Source organism: Coenobita brevimanus, chromosome 7 (genome assembly GCF_032717465.1).
Source record: "Coenobita brevimanus isolate Jiangsu-jjx chromosome 7, ASM3271746v2, whole genome shotgun sequence".
Taxonomy (NCBI): domain Eukaryota; kingdom Metazoa; phylum Arthropoda; class Malacostraca; order Decapoda; family Coenobitidae; genus Coenobita; species Coenobita brevimanus.
This window is the reverse complement of record NC_136960.1, coordinates 36602789-36625916: the sequence shown is the minus strand read 5'-3', so window position 1 is coordinate 36625916 and position 23128 is coordinate 36602789. Positions and strand designations below refer to the sequence as shown.

The window sequence follows — 23128 nt, the reverse complement described above, 5'->3', positions numbered from 1 at the left end:
AACTTGTACCTTTCCTTCTTGCTGGAAGTTTGCTCTCATTCAGCCAGTCCCAAAGAAGGGTGACCACTCCCAACCCTCCAACTATCGTCCAATTGCTTTAACGTCCTGTATTTCAAAAGTTTTCGAGTCAATTCTTAATAAAAAAATTTTAAGGCATCTTTCCTATCACAACCTTCTTTCCGATCGTCAGTATGGGTTCCGTCAGGGACGCTCCACTGGCGATCTTCTCACCTACCTTTCAGACTCCTGGTCATCCTCCTTTCGGGACTTTGGCGAAAGCTTTGCCATTGCACTTGACATCTCAAAGGCTTTCGATCGAGTCTGGCATAAATCTTTAATTTCCAAACTGCCCTCCTACGGTTTCTATCCTTCTATCTGTACCTTCATCGCTAGCTTCCTTTCTGGTCGTTCTATAGCTGCTGTCGTAGACGGCCATCGTTCTTCTCCTAGATCTATCAACAGTGGTGTTCCTCAGGGCTCTGTCCTATCACCAACTCTCTTCCTTTTATTCATCAATGATCTTCTAAGTTGTACATCTAACTCTATCCACTCATACGCTGATGACTCCACCCTTCACCTTTCCATTCGGTTCCCGCAACGCCCATCTCAACAGTTACTTCAAGAAACAAGGGATGAGGCTATGGCACACCTAATGTCTGACTTGGCTCATATCTCTGACTGGGGTAAAAATAATATGGTTGTCTTTAATGCTTCTAAGACTCAGTTCTTACACCTATCAACCCGACAAAATCTTCCACAGGTATACCCACTAATGTTTAATAATATTCAGATTAATCCTGCATCATCCTTGAACATGCTTGGGGTTTCATTTACTCGGGACTTATCTTGGAAAGATCATATTGCATCTCTTGTAAAATCTGCTTCCAAGAGATTGGGTGTGCTAAGCCGACTCCGCTCTTTCTTTACCCCTGCACAATTGTTGACTCTATACAGGGGTTTTATCCGCCCCTGTGTGGAGCACAACTCTCATGTGTGGGGAGGCTCCCCACATACAGCTCTTCAATAGGGTGGAGTCAAAGGCTTTTCGTCTCATTAACTCTCCTCCTCTTACTGACTCCCTTCAACCTCTGTCTCTTCGCCGCACTGTTGCATCTTTATCTCTTTTCTATCGCTACTTTAATGGTCACTGCTCCTCTGAACTGTCTGCTTGCATTCCTCCACCTCTACGACGGGCGCGTGGCACCCGTCTGGCAGCAAACTCTCATCCCTTTTCTGTCCAACTCTCTAATGCAAGAGTTAACCGTTACTCCCAGTCTTTCATTCATGCAACAGGTCAGCTCTGGAACTGTCTCCCTCTGTCTGTATTTCCTCCTGCCTATGATCTCCAGTCTTTCAAACGCAGTGTGTCCAGGCATCTCAAAATGATCGGATCTTGAATTTGGCTCTCTATTGTATTTTGTTTTTCTCTTGGAGGGAACTGTTACTGCGGGCTCATGGCCTTTGGTTCCTTCTTCCTCGCATAAAAAAAAAAAAAAAAAAAATATATATACAGCGCTGCACCTCACCCTGGAGGCAGCTAATCTAATATACTATAGCACTAGCCGTGTGTGTGTGTGTGTGTGTGTGTGTGTGTGTGTGTGTGTGTGTGTGTGTGTGTGTGTGTGTGTGTGTGTGTGTGTGTGTGTGTGTGTGTGTATTTATTTTGGGCAGCCGAAACTACATTTTCAAATCGCACCAAAATTGGCACAAAAATCGCAAAAAAGTCGCTGATGTGAAAAAACTTGGTCCCATCACGATTGAAAAACTTTTACTATATTTAATAAGCGATCACATTCTGACCAAAAAACGCCGCTCCAAGTGCCCGGCATAAGATCTCGGTAGATTTTTTTGCCCATAGGTATAACTAAAACAAACTACAACAGCGCAAGAGCCCTCCGCAGGAGCAAGTGCGACAGGCCCGAAGGGACCACGAGCACATGTCAAATACCAAAGTCTTAGACAACCTCCGAACATACCGTATGGTATGGTGAATGGCCGACCAAAATTGTCAGTAAGTATAACAGATTCTATATTAACAATTCGGTATTTCATTTGGTTTGGATTATGCATAATTTTACTAATTCATCACAGTTTCATAGAAGGTCATCTTACATCTAATATAACAGTAATTTTCTAGCAGCAGGACACGTAAGATAATTTGCTAAAAAAGCGGGACATTTTAGTCCCAATTATATAAGCGGGTCAGATGTAAAAAACGCGGGCCTGTCCCGCCTAAAAGCGGGACTCTGGTCACCGTAACTTAGGTAGATCAACTGAGGATGCGAGGGTTGTACTGTGGATATTGTAGGCTACCTATTCTGAAGGGGGCTCAGGGTAAAAAGGGAATTATATTTAAAGTCGGTGCTTTCATCCGTCTAGCACCAAAATTAGGCTTTTCATTTTCATTCCCCTCAATTTTATACTTCCGTTTTCCTCCCGCATTCTGTAAAACGAGGCGAGTTTTCATGTAACCTATCGCACTTTATCACTTATCTAAGCTGCCCCTTTTATCTAAGCTGCCTCCGTTATCTAATCTCTTTACCAGTCCTCTCGATTCTATCTCAAACCCACTTACTCACCACTAATGAAAAACTCCACATCAATCAAAAAATCTTGTTATCGACATGTATGTTATCTCGGGAGGTGGATGTGGGAGTGGCAAGCACCTGAGCGAGAGGAAATGAGGTGGAATAGGCGAGCGATATGAACAAACCACCGTCATTCTCACCGGTGCTCGCCAAATCATCATTCTCATCGTCAAATCATTATCATCAGCATCATCGCCATACTGAATCACCGTCATTAATCATACTCATTATTATCAATCATCAACATCAAATTATAACCAATCATTCTTCTCATCATCGTTAACCACCCATCCATCATCATCATCATCATAATCACAAGCATCAACCATCATCAACAATTAATAACCATCACCACCACCATCAATCACCGTCACCACCACCATCAATCTCCTCCACCACCACCACCACCACCATCAATCACCACCATCACCACCACCATCAATCTCCACCACCACTACCACCACCATCAATCTCCTCCACCACCACCACCACCATCCATCATCATCAATCACCACCACCACCACCATCAATCACCACCACCACCATCACCAACACCACCACCCGTAACAACAAACCTATTTCAACATTACTACATAGGCCTATAATGGATAAAGCCACATTTTGAGCTGCTTCACGTCACATCTGGGCTTCAGTAACTCCCTAGCCACGATAGAAACCAAGACTGATATTACCACCACCTATAATGGCCTCTCAGTGTATATAAATTAATCCCTTCAGACAGCGTACATCACTTGCCGTTAAGACGATCTGACTACAAATATATATACCTTAGGAGTTACAAGTAGCCACTGGCCCATCATACGTACAGGGTGTTACTGAGGAAAACTGTCTAAACAATAAAATACTGTAAAGGGTGTCATAAGTCTGGAAACAGGGAAAAGGGAAGGTGATTACTGTGAGGAGGATTATGATTTTGAGTGAGTGAGAGAGAGAGAGAGAGAGAGAGAGAGAGAGAGAGAGAGAGAGAGAGAGAGAGGGAAGAAACATTACGGTGTTTCCAGATTTTCACTCACCCTCTCTCGCAGTCATAGTAACCCCAGGATCATGTGAACGTGAACCCAGTGGACCACAGGCTAATGATGCCCTTCTTCTGCAGCTGAGGGACGTTTGTATAACCGAATAGTTGAGCCGCCCGGCCATGTCAGTGCCACAACATGAAGGCGACCCCAGAACATACTATAAAGAACGGCGGTATCAGCGGACGGACTAAAGCATTTGTCTGTCTGTCTGTCTGTTTGTCTTTTTTTTTTTTTTTTTATCCGCCTGTTTGTTAGTCTACCTATTTTTCTGTCTGTCTCCGCCTGTTTGTCTGTCTCCGTGTATCTGTCTTACTGTCTCTCAGCCTATCTGTCTGTCTGTCTCTGTCTCCATGTGTCTGTCTGTCTGTGTCTCTGCCTGTTTGCTTGTCGTCAGCATTTTCACATATGTTCACCGTTACCAATAACAGGAAGGTCAGAAGCAGTCATATGCTTGGGGTATGTGGAAAGTACTTAACAGATTCGTCAAAAAAAAAAAAAAAATCACACTTTCCATTTAAAAATCTCTCTCTCTCTCTCAATTTACCTTCATCATTTACTATTCAGTACAAGCTCATACTTTGGGGAACTCTGGCACTGAACGACAAGCGGGGATGAGAACACAATACGGTAACAAGTGAAAATAAATCGGTAAATGAGGGATGAAAGAATTATCGCTGACAGTTGTTTGTTGTTCATTTGGACGTAAACCCACTGGACTGCAGACTTAAGTTGCCCTTTGCACTCCACCAGTTACCACCTTTCGAGTTACAGGAAAGGAGTTGAACGTTTGTATAACCAAGCAGTGGAGCTGCTCGGTTATATCTGTGCTACCACTTGCAGGCGTCCTTCCCCAGTACCCGGTGACAGGGCAAAACAACGACAAAAAGCAGTGTAACATAGACGGTTTCACACGACACCAGAACAGCTCAGTCTACCGAATAAATACAGTACCTTTTCAACATTTTCTATAACGCAACAGTACGAATATTACAAGAGTAACGATTGTGTTCTTACCTCATTTACGAGAATGAGTCAAGCTCGTACTGTCCTGTGTATTAAACCATTTTTATCAAACCTATACTTAAATTTATGAATAGTTTTGGCACACACTATTTCATTCGGCTGTGCATTTGAAAAACTGAGTTTCCTTACGTCTTTGTCACATCTCTTTTTATGCATTTTTTTGCAGTGTCCTCTTGCTGATGCCTCCCCATGGGTTATATATTCATTGGTGTCTATTTTCTCTTTCCCTGAGATGTGTGTGTGTGTGTGTGTGTGTGTGTGTGTGTGTGTGTGTGTGTGTGTGTGTGTGTGTGTGTGTGTGTGTGTGTGTGTGTGTGTGTGTGTGTGTGTGTGTGCTGCAAACTTTTAGCCTAACCTATCCCACACCACTCTTACATCCCCTGGCCTCTTTTCATAAGCATACATCATTTTTTATCTATTATCTACAAAACAAACTTCCCAGGCTCCACAGTATCTACTCTCTCTCTCTCTCTCTCTCTCTCTCTCTCACACACGCCTTAATCCCGTATGGAGTGACCACAAGCAAATCGCCTCCACATCACCCAGTCTATTATTTGGCTGTCCTCCCTCCAACTCAGTAATTTTCTAATTGGCTTTCGACATTTCGTGACACTTTTCCCTCACTGACTTATCCCAAACATCTGACCTCAGTATCATCTTGTTTGTTCTTGATGAAAATTATATCGATATAATAACGCTAAAAATAAAACACACGGGAATGTTAAAGCGCCGCAGTATGCAAAATAAATCGCTATGGAGGAGGTGCTAAGTAGCCTCCTATGCAACATGTGCAACCAGGAGAGAAGAGAAGGTCCACTGTGGAAAAATAGAGCTCATTGCAAATTCACAAGTTGCAAACAGGTGTGATATTGGTGAGAGAGAGAGAGAGAGAGAGAGAGAGAGAGAGAGAGAGAGAGAGAGAGAGAGAGACAATATAAACAAGATGCCGTACAAAACAATATTAAGGCATAATCTGCAGAACAAAGCGCTATGAAAGGGGTGCTAAGAAGCTTCTTATGCCTTTACCACTTTTTTACCGATATACGAGTATTCTTCATAACGAATACGGAGGCTGCCAGAGATCGAGCAGCGCGAAAAGCTGCCATTAGGTAACCAAGGCCGATGTATGCATGCTGGAGCCTATAAAAACGATACGATACGAATGCACAGAAGAGAATGCTAAGCTGTAATTTTAAATCGCTTTCAATATTTCGTCATACTTCTTTCCTTGGAGATTTATTCTGTATACGGTAATGCATACAAGAGAAGGTTCAGGTGTAGTATTTCTGAACTGCTTTGAAGACTTCGTAAGATTTCTTCCTTAGCGATTGTTTTGCGCATTACAACTTATAATTTCCTTTTGTCATTTATATTGCTTTACTATCGACACTATGCATCTACATACAAGAGGTTATTGAGGTATGTGTGTGTGTGTGTGTGTGTGTGTGTGTGTGTGTGTGTGTGTGTGTGTGTAATCATATACGGTATACAATATATACCACTCCCTACAGAACTACAGGTATGTATAGTTTACCAGCACACGTGTCACTGCAGTAATGCAGCGTACATTGACAGAACTAAACGCCAGCTAAGGGTTCGCATCTTTGAACACTTGGGTCGATCAGTGAGAACAGACAGACAAACAGGCCATTAGCCAAACCATCATACTTGTTTAGCGCAACGTAAACATTGCTTTGAATCAGACCACCCTACCCGCTTTCACAATCTCAGTCCTCACTGCTCGTGTGAATGAAGCGGAGCTCTCTTTTGTCGTCCGAAGACTGTGCACCATAAGCCGTCACTAGCCAGCTGCCAGCAATGACACTTCCCTTGGGCTCTTGTGTTTTTAATTTAACTAGGGGTAAAATCAGTCTCTCGAATAATGAGGTGTAAGAGACTAGCAATAGAATATGATGCTAGTCACGAAGTAGTGCTATTAATAGAATGAACAGCCGTACTACTGTCTTGGAGGTGCCACAGACAATCAGTGGAGCATGGCCGCGCCGGAGCACTTACCGTGTGGACGGGTCAGTGTGCAGTATTGCCACTCCTTGAAATTTTTCCCAAAATGTTAGAATTTGGAGTTCCACCTTGGAATCTTCAATGTAAAATTTTTAAACACGTGTAATCTTGGGATTTTTTTATGTATTCTATTAATAAATGTATTTTTTACTCTACAGCATATCTTCATCTCCACAGTGTGTGTGTAAATAAAGAAATGATTCCCCTTTGAAGAGGATAGCATTCTTGCTATGTTACGTGTGCTGAATCCCACAGAAGCTCTTTCAGATAAAAAAAAGCCTGAAGTCACTTGTTTGCTTGCTGTTAATTTCCCATCACTTGTGAAAGTGGAAGATCTAGACAATTTGCAAGACCAGTGGAGAGATCTTGTGTTAAGAACACTATCCTTGACAGCAACAAGCCTGTAACCACTTCCTGGTATGATCTACGGTCATTTAAAGATGGAAATAACCAGTTCAAGTTTCATCTTTCGACGTTCATGTGCGACTTATTAGCCCTGCCTCATTTTTCTGCGTGCGTGGAGAGGGTGTTCTCACATTAATAACAAAAACAAAGCAAACCAATAGGTTGTATGCATCAACACTGGCGAACCGCTTGTTAGCTAAACAAGCAATAGCAAAACAAGAGGCTGCCTGTCATAACTGGGATGATCCTGCAGTAACGGTTTACCTACGATAAATCGTCTATTGGATTCTAGTGAGTATAAATGTCATGTTTAGAATGTCTTTTAAGTTGTGTTTCACTTACATTTAACGAAATAAACCTTGGAATTTTTCATGGTGTTATCTTGGGAATTTTGAAATTAGAGTGGCAACACTGTCAGTGTGTCGTGGTCAGTGCTCGAGTATGGTGGTGTTCCCTCGCGTCGAAACAATGCTCCCACGCTGATCCCTGAAACAGCCCTTGTTCTGCCACTGACCTACCGAAAAGAAAATACAAGACGACAAAAACCTCTGCCGACCTGATGTGAAAGTACTATGCTGTATTGTAGTAAACTCGCACCATTATATAAGCACTAACAATACAACCACATTCAGGAGTTGGGATACACATTATCTGCTGCTACAGCCATCTGCACCATTGTGTCCTGCCTTCCCTATTTCTCATGCCACCCCAATGACGAATCCATCATACCTTTTCACCGTTTCATACTGCTATTGAAAACTAGTTCATTTAACACAATCCATTACCGCTGCCTGCTGAGAAGTGTCGAAGATACTTTTGCTCTTGGCTATATATTGCTGGTGAAAATTGAATTTTTACTTGCTACCAAAAAATGGAACTTTCACGTACTGCCTAAAAAAATAAAAAATAAAAAAAGCTAACGCATGTCAGCAATACTTCCACATCTCATTACCAGTGGACACACACACACACACACACACACACACGGGTATACTCTTACTCTAACCTGGCCTACAATTCCCCTCTCTCCATCTTGAATACTGAATTATGAAAAAGCTTGGCGTCCTACCACCTTTAATGCCTGCAGTTGCAGGGGTGGATCCAGGAATTTTCGGTAGGGGGGTCTGATTCGCTGATTCAACCAAGACGACGCGACATACTGATATTTCAATGTTGAAATTGCCTCTTTATTCAATGATGCATGGCCGGTGGGGGGGTTATGCATCCCCCCCATCCCCCCCCTGGATCCATCCCTCCCTGGTTGTGAGTATATTTGCATTTGAATATGATGCTAGTCACAAAGAGGTGCTCGGGAGGGGAGAATTATGCAGCCTCAGTAGTCATTTTTTTTTTTTTTAAGCATGGATGAAGGAACACGAAATAATCTATGAAAGTACAAAAATTAGTCGTTAGCATGAAAGTGGTTTACCTGTGCATCCCTTCAATAAGAACGCAACTATGCACCTGAACATTTCTTCCAGCCTAAACAAAGCAAAACAATCTCTCTAGCACTTCCCTAGGCTTCAGCTAACCCAAGAACATCGTAAACAAGAATAATGTTTGATCGTTCGGTGGTTTAAGTAATGGTCTCATTGCCGGCTACCTTGTTCAGGTTTTTGCTCACGTGCGTCATTCATTGCCATTTTATAATCCGGCAAGGTTTAAAGGTCCCCGTACCATGGAGAGAGAGAGAGAGAGAGAGAGAGAACCAACCATCCAAACAATCGGTTAGTCAGTAGTCAGCGGTCTTACCTTCACTATGATGCCTTCCATCCAACGTCCATCTATTCCTCCTGGTGGAACAAATAAAATGGTTTCTTCACAGTCAAAATGTTTCCTCATGATGCTGTTAACACAAGTAGTCCAGACGCACAAGGCAGTTTGGGAGCACTAGGACGCACGGTAGCGTTCTTTACTCAGTTCACACCTCACTACTACTGCACTATTACGGTGCATTAAAAACTATTCGCACAGTATCATCAAAGCACTTTTGAAAGCAATAACACACAAGGTAACTAAGGTTGGGGGAGGGGGGGGGGGGAAGTAATCACCGTCAACACGCGCAGTGCACCCATCTCCATATTTTATTGTGCACTGACCACGCGTGGCCGTCCATCGCCGGCGACTGCCCGGCGCCGTGAGTTCCAATATTATGATGCTCTACATAAAGCAACAGTCTCCGATTCAAGTTTTATTTTTTTATTGCATCATTATTTATGACATTTGCTAAATACTATAACTGAAAATATTTAAAGAACATAACAGTACGAATAATGAAGCTAGCATAACTTATCAAGAAAGATGTTGGAAACATTTAAAACTATTAAATACTAGACCGATTCGTGCTCTACTGGAGTTGCCAGTTAGCCTCTTTTTATAGTAGTTAAATGTCTTGAGCTTTTAAAAAGCCTCTTTTTATAGTAGTTAAATGTTTTAAGCTTTTAAAAACCCTGAGCAATAATTGCTCATGGTTTTTAAAATAGAGAATCAGGACTGTTGGACACGGAGTGAAAATACAGGTGGACGAGGAACGAACAAGAAAATGAGGAGGGACAAAGATGAGGATTCAACATAACTGCTGTAATAACAGTAGATTAACACTAAAATATGATGCTAATCACGAAGAAGAGCTTTGGAGACGATGTAGAGTTGTAGCATTGCCCTTTTCAGTAACTAAGCTGAAATTAACCGAAATAGTATAGCTGTCAACATATGGCACATACCTACAACTGGCATAATTAACCGCAATAATATAGCTGTCACACATATGGCTTATACCTACAACTGGCATATAAACCAAAGTCAAGCCAAAAATTCCAAATGTTATGCTAAAAGTATGAAGAAAATTGTATTCCCTCGTGAGTGTAAGGTAAAACTATTGACAAACAATATTCAGAATGATAGTCAAAATTAAATAATGTATGTTCTTGGTGTACACTGGCTCCCGCCCCCAAAACACAAACGAATGGATTTTTTTTTTTTTTAAATCGTATTTTATTGTTATATTGCTGTCTCCAGATGAGTTTATTCAAATTAGATGAGCTCCCTCTAGCAAAGGGGTTGATGAAGAATATATTTAACCATTTCAGTGCATAAATTCTCTCAAGTTGAACAGAACCGTCTGATAATGGGATGCAAATATAGAATTCAGATACAAGGGGTTTAACTGAAAAAAATATATATATATATCTATATTCCCAGACGCCATAATCCTGTAAGGGATGGCCGTTTGTCTTAGTTGTTTTACAGGGAGGGGTAACTTTCCCTCAACCCACTTGTCAAGACGCAAGGAGCACACATGAGTTGGTTATATGGCTGCCACCCAGAGTTGTCAATAGTTTCTTGGCTTACAGAAAACCATTATGCTTGTTACTCAATGTACAACCAGGCTTACAGAAAACCATTATGCTTGTTACTCAATGTACAACCAGGCTTAAAGAAAACCATTATGCTTGTTACTCAATGTACAACCAGGCTTACAGAAAACCATTATGCTTGTTACTCAATGTACAACCAGGCTTACAGAAAACCATTATGCTTGTTACTCAATGTACAACCACCTGAAAATGAATGAAGAGTAATGAAAGGTGGCAGTAATGATGGGATAAATAGGAAGAAGGGAGGGCAGACACAAAAAAAAGTGATAAAGATGAAAGAAGCAGCAGGAAGCAAAACATCGAGTGGATGACTGTTGCCACCACCTATCACCTTCATAATGTATTATAACCAATATAGCCTGCACTTTAACACACCAATGTACTTTACCAACTTTCAAATAAGTTGTGTTACTGGTGCCTGATGACTGCTTTACTCTGACAACCCATATAAACATGGTGCAAGACTCTGTGAAATGACATGACAGGAATTCTGCAGCAGACTGTGCAGCTTGGAGAGTAGCCATCAGGTTAGCATGGTTCATACGATCATGGAACATTGCTTTACATAATTTCCATACATGTAGGCCCTGTGTTTACAAAAAAAAAAAAAAAATAACAAGTCCATGAAATTCAGCATTATTTATTAATTGACTGTTGACATCAAAATAATTTCTAAAATACGTGATAGGTTTCTACACTTACATCATAAATAATCACTATGTAAAAGCTAGGCAAAAATGCCAACTTTCATTCCATCATGTGTTGTGACATACATGCTAGAGAAAAAGTTGTAGATAAAAGATCCTATCTGAACTAAATTTTACTTCAAAATGATATAATTTTGTAGTAGTAACACTTAAATACAGTACAGCCTAAAAAACACATCATCTTGGCTTGCAAATGGAACTGGTAAATGCTTACTTAATAAAAATTTGCAAACTGCATATGATGGAAGAAAGATGGCTGAATTTCCATCTCAGTTTAAACTTTGCTTTTAAAAACTGTCTTCAAGCATAAACCTGTATCAGCACACAGGCCATTAAATTAATCATGATTGTTAATTACAAGCATCATGGTTATCAAAACTGATGATAGTAAAGCATTGCAGTCCTGGAAAGTCTGAGGAACCTGAAGCCTGATGTAGGTTTTTCCCCAGAGACTGAACACTGTCACACACAACATGTAGCATATTGCTCATGATGCTCTGCTTGAGTTAAAGCACATCCTGGTAATGTCAACAAAAGCACCACCATGCCATCAGATAATGTTGACAGGCTCTATAATCTTTGTTGTCAGTGATAAATGCTGTGATCCAGTAAGTCTCCCATTAGCATGAAGTATATATTTAATGAATTCCTTATCTACTGTACACTTAAAATCTTAAGGTGCTGCAACAAATTTTCAACTGCATACTGAAACAAGTTACAGTATTAACAAGTTGTCCGGTGCTAGAGTATCCATACTAACTAAAGGTTTATTGGTAGGATACTACGTGCAAGGCAGTATGGCAGGTGGTGGTAGCTTAAGTTAACACTTAGAGAGATGTGTATCCGGTATAGTTTTAGAATGGAATGTGTCATCCCAGTCCATCACAACAGTTCTCCCTAGTGCCCTGTGGTATATTGTAAGAGATCTTCAAAAGTGACAAACAATTAATTTACATATAAACTTGTTACACAGACCAGGACATAGGGCATCTGATAATTTTTTTTTTTTTTTGGTCAGTTAAACGTGAATCACCTAAATATCATTGAAGACACACATAACACATTTTCTCAGTTCTCATGGACACGACCATGAGAAAGGTTGAAAGTCTATGTAGCTCTACAGTACACACGCAACACCAAACAGACCTATGTACAGAAATTATGATGCCACAGTTTGTAAGGTCTTGGAAAAAAATAAATACAATAGATATTATGTACCCTTTTTGCACTTACAATATAGTATCTCTTGCAATGAAAAATCTGAAGGTCAAGTACCACAAACAGTATTAGTTTTAATCTACCACACAAAAGGAAGAAAAACATGCCAAATAGTGAACAGTGAGAAATTCTGAAAATCAGTAAGTCACCCAGAATATATATATTTATATATATAAATCTCTCATAAAAATAAAGACCAACAGCAAAAATGCCTCAGTATGTATGTATGTAGACACACAGATTTCAATATACATTCCACTTCCTGCTATTTGTTTGTCATTAATAATAAAGCCAAGCAAAAATCCTGTTCAAGACGTGATGACAAGTACATTATACAAGTATTTATATATATTTTTTTCAGCTTATAATACGATACTTTGTTATACCCGCTGAAATTGTATAAAATCTTCATTGCTAATGATCGGGGAATAAGTTATTTTACAATACAATTATTTTTTCATACAATCTTAAGATAATATAGCATCATGCTTGGAAAGCTGGCTGTGATGCTTCATGAACTAATACGAGTCCCACAATGACTAGATCATAAAGAACAGCCATAACTCATTCTATAACTGCCTTTTCTTTCATTGTAGCTACAAATATCACAATTCACTAAATCAACAGTCTATGCTCAACTATTAATATTAGACAACAGAGGCATTTCAGCTTTGATGAATTGTCATCAAATGTTATACTGTATCTGCAAGATTTACTTGAAGATCAAGGGATCTATCCCATGCTTTACAACTGGAAAAACATTATCCATGTTTAAACAGATGTTTCCATCATATTAAGGCAGACAGGTTAGGGTTGGAATTAATGTCCTTGGGATTGAGATTCATGCACTTGTACTGAGTATTTCCCAGTTTAGGGCAGCTAAACACCATCAAGTAATAATTCTCTTACAAGTGGGCTTTAGGGTAAATACAATATTTCATTAATACAAAGAAGAAAATAGAACTTCAAATATACACACTATTAATATTACCTTTAACTTAGAATTAATAATTCAATTTCGCTTTAATGTGTTTTGGGTTTGAACAGCCTACCACTGACTGCTTTCTCTAGTCTGGCTGCACAAATATATATATACAAACTTAGCCAGTCTCAATCGTGCATTAATCCTATCTTGACCTTTGGTGTCATATGTACGATTGGTTACATAAATTTAGTTTGAAGCATACATATAAAGTTATATATATAATATATATATGAAATAGAATCTTTTGTTGCTGTAACTAAATTTCAAAGCTATTGCATGTGGTTAGAAATTTTTACATGTCAAGAAATTACAAAAGCCCAGCAGTGACTCTACTCTGGTTTGATTATTGCATTCAAAATGTACTTGCTTAAGCTTTGATTAATCATTTTCCAGAAACAAGTTGTCGAAAGTCATAAAGTTAAAATGTACACAAGCCTATATTACATGGCAGTTTCATGTGTCCAAATATATCAATCTCACAGCATACTAAGAAACTGTTTCAACTGGTCATGCATTATGGGAAGATCTTGCATGTGAGGAGTGAGTCATCTCTAAGCTATCAGTAGGCCACCCCTTTACCATAAAAGAAAATGCATGACAAGGCTCTTAAGACTGATAAGGAACATCACACCATGAACACCTGGCAGCTAAAGGCTCAGAAACAAAACGAAGGGTTGGTGGGAATGTTCAGTTATCAAACCATCTTAATTCTTGTACGGTACCTGTATTTAAAAAAAAAAAAAAAAAAAAAAAAAAAAAAAATCACCCCTACAGTATAGTCATTACACAATAAATTTCATGACTGATTATCACCACTTGAAATGTTCCTAATACAGTATGGAGCAATTTGACTCTTAACAACCTGAGAACATTGATTTTTAATTCATGAATTACTGAGATATGTCTTCCAATACGGTACTATAACTGGCCTAAATGTCATTCTAATTCTCTGTACTTATTATACAGTAGTTAGTTAATCATTAAGTTTTATTAGTCACAGCTCTACACAACCTCTTACATATGTAAAAGGTTCTGAGAAAAGATATTACCTTGTACATAAACCACATGCACACTGCATACACTGCTGAGATTCAAATAATGAACTCAGTTATGATCCCAGACCATCACTGCTTTAAATTCTTTGTGAAAGCTCTTGGATATACTGTACTCACAACAAACTGAATACCAAAGTTGTAACAACTGAAGGTTCTCATAGGCCTCTTCAAAGGTGGTCAGTTAATGTACAAGGCTGTGTTGTGAGTTGTCAGTTAAATTACTCTGAAATTCAGGAAACCCTAGAAACATAACACAAAAACTGCATATTTACTAGAGCTGTGAAAAAATATACCAGAGCCATTAGTTTCAATGTCAAAGGGAAGTGAGACTGAGAGGAGTCATCTACAACACTTCCGCCCATGGAAAGAGTTCCTCTTCATTTCAACTAACTTTGGTCATATTTCTGTGAAAAATGAGAGGTACGGGAATTACCAAGACAATGAAGGAAAGAGGAAAGGAATGTGAGATAGTGCTGGAAAAAAATAATGAAATCTGTTAAAATGAGGTTGAGCTGAGAAATTCTGTTAGACAGAATAATGATGATAAGAATGACTGATTTTAATGCCAAAACAAGCAAAAAATCAGCCATGAAGGAAGAAGAAGGTTAGTACGTGTAGTATGAGGGGGAAGAAATGTGTCAGGAAGGACTGATGGATCCAGAACCATGGGCACTTTATCTATCGTTCTTTATTGACACTTTTGTTGGTGGCTTGGGATGAGAGGAACAAATGCCAGAAATCATACTGATGGTAAAGTATGTCAATGAAGAACAGGGCCAGTGTTATTGATTTGGAAATAAGGGTGCCAAATCTGGAAGTGTAGTAAAGGTGAATTAAAACCAGGATGGTAGGAGTGGTAGGGAAAAATGAGGGACTGAACCCATCCCTCCCTTCATTTGGGGGGTGCTCATCCCCCATTTTCCCCACTACTCTCACATGGCCCACCCCATCCTTTGGTCAATGTGTACTTAACCTGGTTATACTTGCATACTCTGGCCACATGGTAATGGTCAACTGAGTTGACTATTAACCAGCTATACTTTAACTGTAGTCATCCCCTTCCCAACATCAAAGTTTCTTTTTATTCTTCCGATCATCTTCGCACATTGATAGAAGCCCATCAGAATTCACCACCATGCCTTGACCATGGGGGGAAGGCGGGACATGTAAGAATAGTGGGGAAAACAGAGGGATGAGCACTCCCCAAGTGAAGGAAGGGATGGGCTTGGACCCCCACTTTCCCTACTGCTGGTAGGGTCTATGCCAGAGAGGAAACTACAACTTAGCGGTGTAGGGCACGGGCGAATGCAACAGTGATGAAGGTAGCAGTGAGGGTGGCTACACCAGTGGCAGCATGGTATGTTGAGCCGGACACAGTGACATCTTGCTGTGCCATAAGTACTTGGTCGATCACATGAACCACTCCATTGACACACTCCACATCTGGCCGGATCACTCGAGCAGTGACACCTTTCCACTCCACAAAGTACTCTGAGGGAAGAGGGACATGAGTGTATCTGGGATATACAGATATGCACACACACTCTATTTTCTTTTAAATACTGTAATGTATGATTTTTGGTGAATAGTACAAGAGCATTACAACCAATACCAATTGTGGCAAAAAGATACATCTGAAGAATAGAGAGCAACTCTGTAATAATCTGTTATCTATGTAATGAAAGTTATCAAAGCGTATGATACGGTGACTCTGGAGGAACTAACAAAGATAACTTTTCATTCAGCGGCTATCTGCCTTCCTGGCCTTCTTACAACCATCGTGGACTTTTTTTTTCTTGGCTCATGTTCCCCCCTGGAGGTTTTTATCAGCATAAACTGTACACCAGTGGCTGCAACTCAGTAATATTATCTTGGAGGGAGTGGTAGGTGGGGGCGCTCACCATCCACTCACTCGATGTAGTGCTGCTCTCAGGTGTCTACCCTTTCCTCTCCTCCCTCTTTTCCTTCCTTCCTCTTCTGTCTTTCTTTACTTCATGCTTTCCTCGTCCTTCTGCCTACAGGTGACTTTACACTCCCTCTTTTGTCTTTCTTTCCTTCATTCTTTCCTGTTCCTTCTGCCTATGGGTGACTCTATATTGAGTGACAAGCCAAATGGTTTCCTGTTCACCAGGAAACCATTTACTACACTGGCTGGTAACCATATAACCAAATTATGGCGCCTGGTGGTATAGTGGGTAACTGCAGCACTCCAATCGAATTTAGCTGGTGAAGGTTTATATCCAAGGGGTGGTTGGGGTTATTGCTCACATAACACCACTCAGGATGAGTGAGGCTGGTCACTCTCATCTTAAATGTCAGGACCAACTTGCCTAGCCCCGGGCTTTTACGCTCCCCATGGGGCAACGTAGGATTGGATGATGGATGGATGGATGGGAAAAACAAAATAAAATTAAAGATGACAATAAGACTACTATATATTTCTCAAAACTTTGCTCAGTGACTTTTGACCTATGTACATAATGGAGCCAGAATTTATGAGGTTGTCAATGACATTTTCCTGTTACCTTTGACCAGTAGTTCCCAAGAGAAAAAAAAAAAAAAAAAAATGCAAATCTAGCACAGCCTGGTCACACCAAGAAGTTTCTTATATCTCTCATAACTCATCAAAACATAGTGACTGTTTTGCATCTTCTATGCCTATTTCTTTGTTCAGTTATAATGGCTCAAACACTGATGCATGCACTGACCTTGGTCTCCAAGCCGCCTGATCCCTAGCAGCTTTCCTATCCAGTCCTGTATCCCTGTGGTCACATTCTATGACTTTGTCCCAGGTCTTTTTTGGTTTACTTCTTGCAACTCTACTCTCAATCTTCACACCACTCACCTTCCACATGCAATGTACAAAATGAAAACTGGGTGCAGAGGGCGAGAGCTTTGAACACTAAGGGTAGAACTGCAAAAGGCAAACCAAAAAAGACCTGAGATGAGGTCATGGTCTGCATAAAACTGACCTGTCTATATGCGATCTAGAAATATTCACATCAGGACCAAAAAGTACTATACAGGTGGCTTATTTGGCCTGAGTTCAGTCAAGGTTTCTCTCCATTTTGGCTCTACTGTAAATTGCTTTGTATGCATGGCATACTGATGTAACCCTGATTTATGTTGTCTTCCTCTTACTTTTATGTGCAGAAAAAATAGCAATAATATTTTTTATCATCCAAAAATATGAAGTCTGTGAAGCTGCAGTGTAATCACAGACCAGCTGACAATGATCGGCTGCATACAGATTCATTTCCACTGAGCGCCGTACAATATACATTAGTAGAGGATATGGTGTACTTCATACTGACATCCTCATATATATGCAAATGAAATATGAGGAAAGTAATATAATGAATAAAAAAATTACTGTTCAAGAATGAATTATTACATATAGAAAGCTGCTGCTATCACTGCTGACACAAGTGCTTTTCCCTAAATCACAATCTGACTTACCTTGGTCCTAGCATCAGAAATGAATCAAACTGATATATTTCTAGATCTTCTAAATGTTCAAGTTACTGCTATCTACCATGCTGCTCTAAAGAGAATATGACATTAAACTAAAGAAAGTATTACATGAACAAAACTGTTGTCCATGATAATGTTTATTTGATCAAAAAGGCTAGATGGTGGTATAATTGTCATAACATCAACTGGTACATTACTGCCAGCAGTAGTTAACAGGAAACAATCATTGAACAGAATAGTATTATGTCACTAATTTTGGGTCAGTCAGGCTGGTTCAATCAGTAAATTAAATACTACTCCAGTCTTTTGGGAGAATTATGATCAACACTTGCAATGGTATTCTTCCAATTGAACAATTAATGGCACTACAAAATCATACAATATATCAGAACTTACGGTACAGCACTCTACTGTGATTGGCTCCATATACAATGATGGCAACACCACAAAGACACCACACAGAACCGTTCAGTACTGGATGATGGGCTTAGTGAGTTGGCGTGGAATTTCATGTACAAAACATTCAGTTTATATGAACACTGGTTGACAAATGAGGACTCTAGGCCTTTTACAGGATCACAATATAAGGTAAGGAAATATGGATTCTCCAATATGCCACAGTATGAAAAAAAAATGATTTAGTAATGAGTCTCTTGAATTAAGGGTATAACAGCTATATAAACATGAAAAAAAAAAAAAAAATAAAAAAAAAAAAAAAAATAAACTATCTACAGAACAGCAGTACAGTACTGTAATACTATATGTACTGACTAAATTCACTAACCTCCAAGCTAATCACCATTATCCATTTTCAATATCTTAAATTCTAGACTCAACTTACTCTCCTCAAGCAACCAACATCATGAGAAGCATGCCTTCACAGTAATTGGTGCAGTTGGTGGTGTCAAATCAACAAAAGATACAACATGCACATACACTGACATGCAATATTTCTTTATTATTATTATTATTTTATTATTATTATTATTAATTTGTGGCCCTAGGTTCAACTGGATATGAGTATCCACCAACATGCACGACAACTAATGCATAAAAATTTCACAGCTGAACAAAAATGCATTACCTTGTATTTTCTTCCCTAGGTTCAACTGGATATGAATATTACCAATATGCATACAACTATCAGAATTTTTTCTTGGAAAAAAAAAAATACCATACTGTATATATATATATATATATATAAAATGAAACACTTGAAAAATAAACTTCCATTGAAACAATGTATTGCACCTAAGGAAATGAACCCAATTATCACTTCACATGCACTGTGATCGCTCAAGCGATATCTCAACATGGTTTGAAGTCAACATGAAAGGTTCTAAATCTCCACTGTGTTTGGTTTATATAGAAGAAACTACCCCTTAAGTTTCGTTGAAACCTGGCTCAATTCATTCACTGACTGGTGAACATCAATGCATCCCTTGGAAGCCATGTTACTGAACAGCATATCACACTGGACCTTGAAAAATTATTAGGCTGGTCCCTCATTATACACCTATTATACACCTATTCAAGAAACAAGGGATGAGGCTATGGCACACCTAATGTCTGACTTGGCTAATATCTCTGACTGGGGTAAAAATAATATGGTTGTCTTTAATGCTTCTAAGACTCAGTTCTTACACCTATCAACCCGACAAAATCTTCCACAGGTATACCCACTAATGTTTAATAATATTCAGATTAATCCTGCATCATCCTTGAACATGCTTGGGGTTTCATTTACTCGGGACTTATCTTGGAAAGATCATATTACATCTCTTGTAAAATCTGCTTCCAAGAGATTGGGTGTGCTAAGCCGACTCTGCTCTTTCTTTACCCCTGCACAATTGTTGACTCTATACAGGGGTTTTATCCGCCCCTGTGTGGAGTACAACTCTCATGTGTGGGGAGGCTCCCCACATACAGCTCTTCTCAATAGGGTGGAGTCAAAGGCTTTTCGTCTCATTAACTCTCCTCCTCTTACTGACATCCTTCAACCTCTGTCTCTTCGCCGCACTGTTGCATCTTTATCTCTTTTCTATCGCTACTTTAATGGTCACTGCTCCTCTGAACTGTCTGCTTGCATTCCTCCACCTCTACGACGGGCGCGTAGCACCCGTCTGGCAGCAAACTCTCATCCCTTTTCTGTCCAACTCTCTAATGCAAGAGTTAACCGTTACTCCCAGTCTTTCATTCATGCAACAGGTCAGCTCTGGAACTGTCTCCCTCTGTCTGTATTTCCTCCTGCCTATGATCTCCAGTCTTTCAAACGCAGTGTGTCCAGGCATCTCAAAATGATCGGATCTTGAATTTGGCTCTCTATTGTATTTTGTTTTTCTCTTGGAGGGAACTGTTACTGCGGGCTCATGGCCTTTGGTTCCTTCTTCCTCGCATAAAAAAAAAAAAAAAAAAAAAAATACACTTCTATAACCAATGATGTCCCAGTTCCTCGAGTGGTGTGTCCACAGACTGTGTGGCATGGGAGGTGGGTGCATGGAGGGGTGAAGTAAGGTGGCAGGACTTAGAACTTTGAAAATCAATCAGTAGGTCTGACATTGCCATGATTGTATGTGTATGTATATATGTATGTATTTACCTATTTGTAGTATATAGGAATTAAGCAATGCTCGTGATGTCCTGTCTCCATATCCACATTTATCTAGTCTACTTTTACACACAAGAATGTTTTTCGCCTGCACCATCTCTTCATCTAAGTCGTTCCAGATATTTATGGATTTAACTAATATACCTAACTATGATATTCACAAGATGTGCTATGCTCGTGGGTTCCCGTCGCTGTTTCTCAGTAAGTCAAATTTACCTTTAAAATCGTTTAAGTTTTTTGACTGGACGATCTCTTTGTCCAGGCTATTCCACAAGTCTATACTTCTGTAAGGAAAACTATGTTTCTTGATATCCTTCAAGCAGCTTGATTTCTTCAATTTCATTACATGTCCTCTTGTTGCTCTCTTATCCCATACAAACAGATCTTCTCGGTCAATTTTATCTTCTCCTATCATGGTCCTGAACACTGCAATCATGTCTCCCCTCTTTCTCCTTTCCTCTAAGGAAGGCAAATCCAGCTTTTCCTGCCTCTCTCTGTATGACAGATCTGCCAGACTGGGGACCATCTCAGTTGCTGTTCCTTGTATTCTCTCAATCTTTTTGTGTGGGGACCACACTACCGCTGCATATTCTAACCTGGGGCGGATCATGGCCACTATCAATTTTTTCATCATCTCCTCATCCATATAATGAAATGCTACTCTTATGTTAGTCAAGAGTTTATACGTCTCTCTAATTATCTTGTTAATATGTTTTTCAGGTGACAAACTATCTTGGACCAGCACTCCCAAATCTTTCTCTTCTCTCGTCTTTGTGATTAATTCATTACCCAACAGATAATTCAGTGATGGCCTCCTGGTACTTTTACCCATTTCCAATATTTTACATTTCTTTATGTTAAATTTCATTTCCCACATCCGGCTCCAATCATGTATCCTATCCAGATCCTCCTGCAGCATTTTACAATCCTCCTCAACCTCTACCTTCCTCAAGATCTTTACATCACCAGCAAACAGACTTGCATAACTGTTCACTCCATCTACCATATCATTTACGTAAATCAGGAACATTACTGGCGCCAACACTGAGCCTTGAGGGACTATTTGTTACTTCCCTCCACCCAGACATCCTATCCTTTATTACTGTCCTCATTTGTCTGTCTCTCAAAAAGTCTCTCATCTATTCCAGGAGCTTCCCCTTCAGTCCTCCTATATACTCTAGTTTCTACGTTAGTCTCTTATGAGGTACCTTGTCGAAGGTCTTCTCTAAGAACACACAATCCACCCAACCATCTCTCTCTCCTGTACCACGTCAATCGCTCTTGAGTAAAAGCTCAACAAGTTGGAAACACATGACCTTCCACTTCTGAATCCTAACTGACATTCAGCCAAAACATTCATCTCTTCTAGATATTTTATCCATCTGTTTTTCAGGATTCTCTCACACAATTTTGCGACCATGCTGGTTAGAGACACTGGTCTATAATTCAGGGGTTCTTCCCTGTTTCCTCCCTTATAAATTGGTACCACATTTGCCCTCTTCCATTCTTGTGGCACTTTCCCCATTCCAGAGAACACACAAGTAAACTGTGAATTTTATCCGCCACTTGTTCTCTGCATTCCTTCAATACCCAATTAGAAATTCCATCAGGTCCTGGGGCTTTCCTTACATCTTGAGCTTCCAGTAATTTATACACTTCCTGTACCTCCACTTTTATATCTTTTATCACCGGTACATTTCTAATCACTCTCTCCCCTTCCACAAACTCCTTTTCATTAGTGAAAACTGATTGGAAACTTTTGTTCATTATTTTAGCTTGCACTGCTGCATCTTTATAGATCTCTCCTTTTACTTTCAGTTTGGTGAGTCCTTCCTTTTGTTTCAGTTTGCCATTAGCAAATCTAGAAAACAGTTTGGGTTCATCCTTACATTTGTCTATTATACCTTTTTCAAAATTCCTTTCTTCTTCTCTATGTATTCTTGTGTATTCATTTCTAGTTCTTTTATATTCTTCCTTTGTTCTGTTGTTACCTCTCTTTCTCCAGTTGTTCCACACCTTATCTCTCTCTCTTTTTTTTTGCCATCATACACCTTCTATTAAACCACTCCTTTTTCCTGTTTTCTTTCCCCCTTACTCTTGGTACAAATTTTTCCACTCCCAAATTATAGAGGTCTACAAAGATATCCCACTTCCTCTCTCTCGTGTGTGTGTGTGTGTGTGTGTGTGTGTGTGTGTGTGTGTGTGTGTGTATTTACCTATTTGTATTTACCTATTTGTAGTATACAGGAATTGAGCAATGCTCGTGTTGTCCTGCCTCCATATCCACATTTATCAAGTCTACCTTTACACACATGAATGTTTTTCTCATGCACCACCTCTTTGTCTAAGTCGTTTCAAATATTTAAGAATATACCTAATTGTGATATACACGGAATGTACTATGCTCGTGGGTTTCCGTCGCTGTTTCTCAATAAGTCGAATTTAACTTTAAACTCGTTTAAGTTTTTAGACTGGACGATCTCTTTGTCCAGGCTATTCCATAAGTCTATACTTCTGTAAGGAAAGCTATATTTCTTGATATCCTTCAAGCAGCTTGACTTTTTCAATTTCATTCCATGTCCTCTTGTTGCTCTCTTATCCCATACAAACAGATCTTCTTTGTCAA

The 23128-nt window shown here is 39.7% G+C and overlaps 1 protein-coding gene across 1 annotated transcript in view; it reads right to left on the bottom strand.

Annotated features, from left to right (window-relative positions):
• Positions 1-15126: 15126 nt before the first annotated feature.
• Fas1 (fasciclin 1 Fas1 domain-containing) overlaps positions 15127-23128 on the bottom strand; it is a 400018-nt gene continuing 392016 nt past the window's right edge. Inside the window, exon 15 of the mRNA XM_080276078.1 lies at positions 15127-15911. Coding sequence (XP_080132204.1) covers positions 15703-15911 — 209 coding nt within the window. The 3' untranslated portion in view covers positions 15127-15702. The remainder of the gene's footprint in view (positions 15912-23128) is intronic.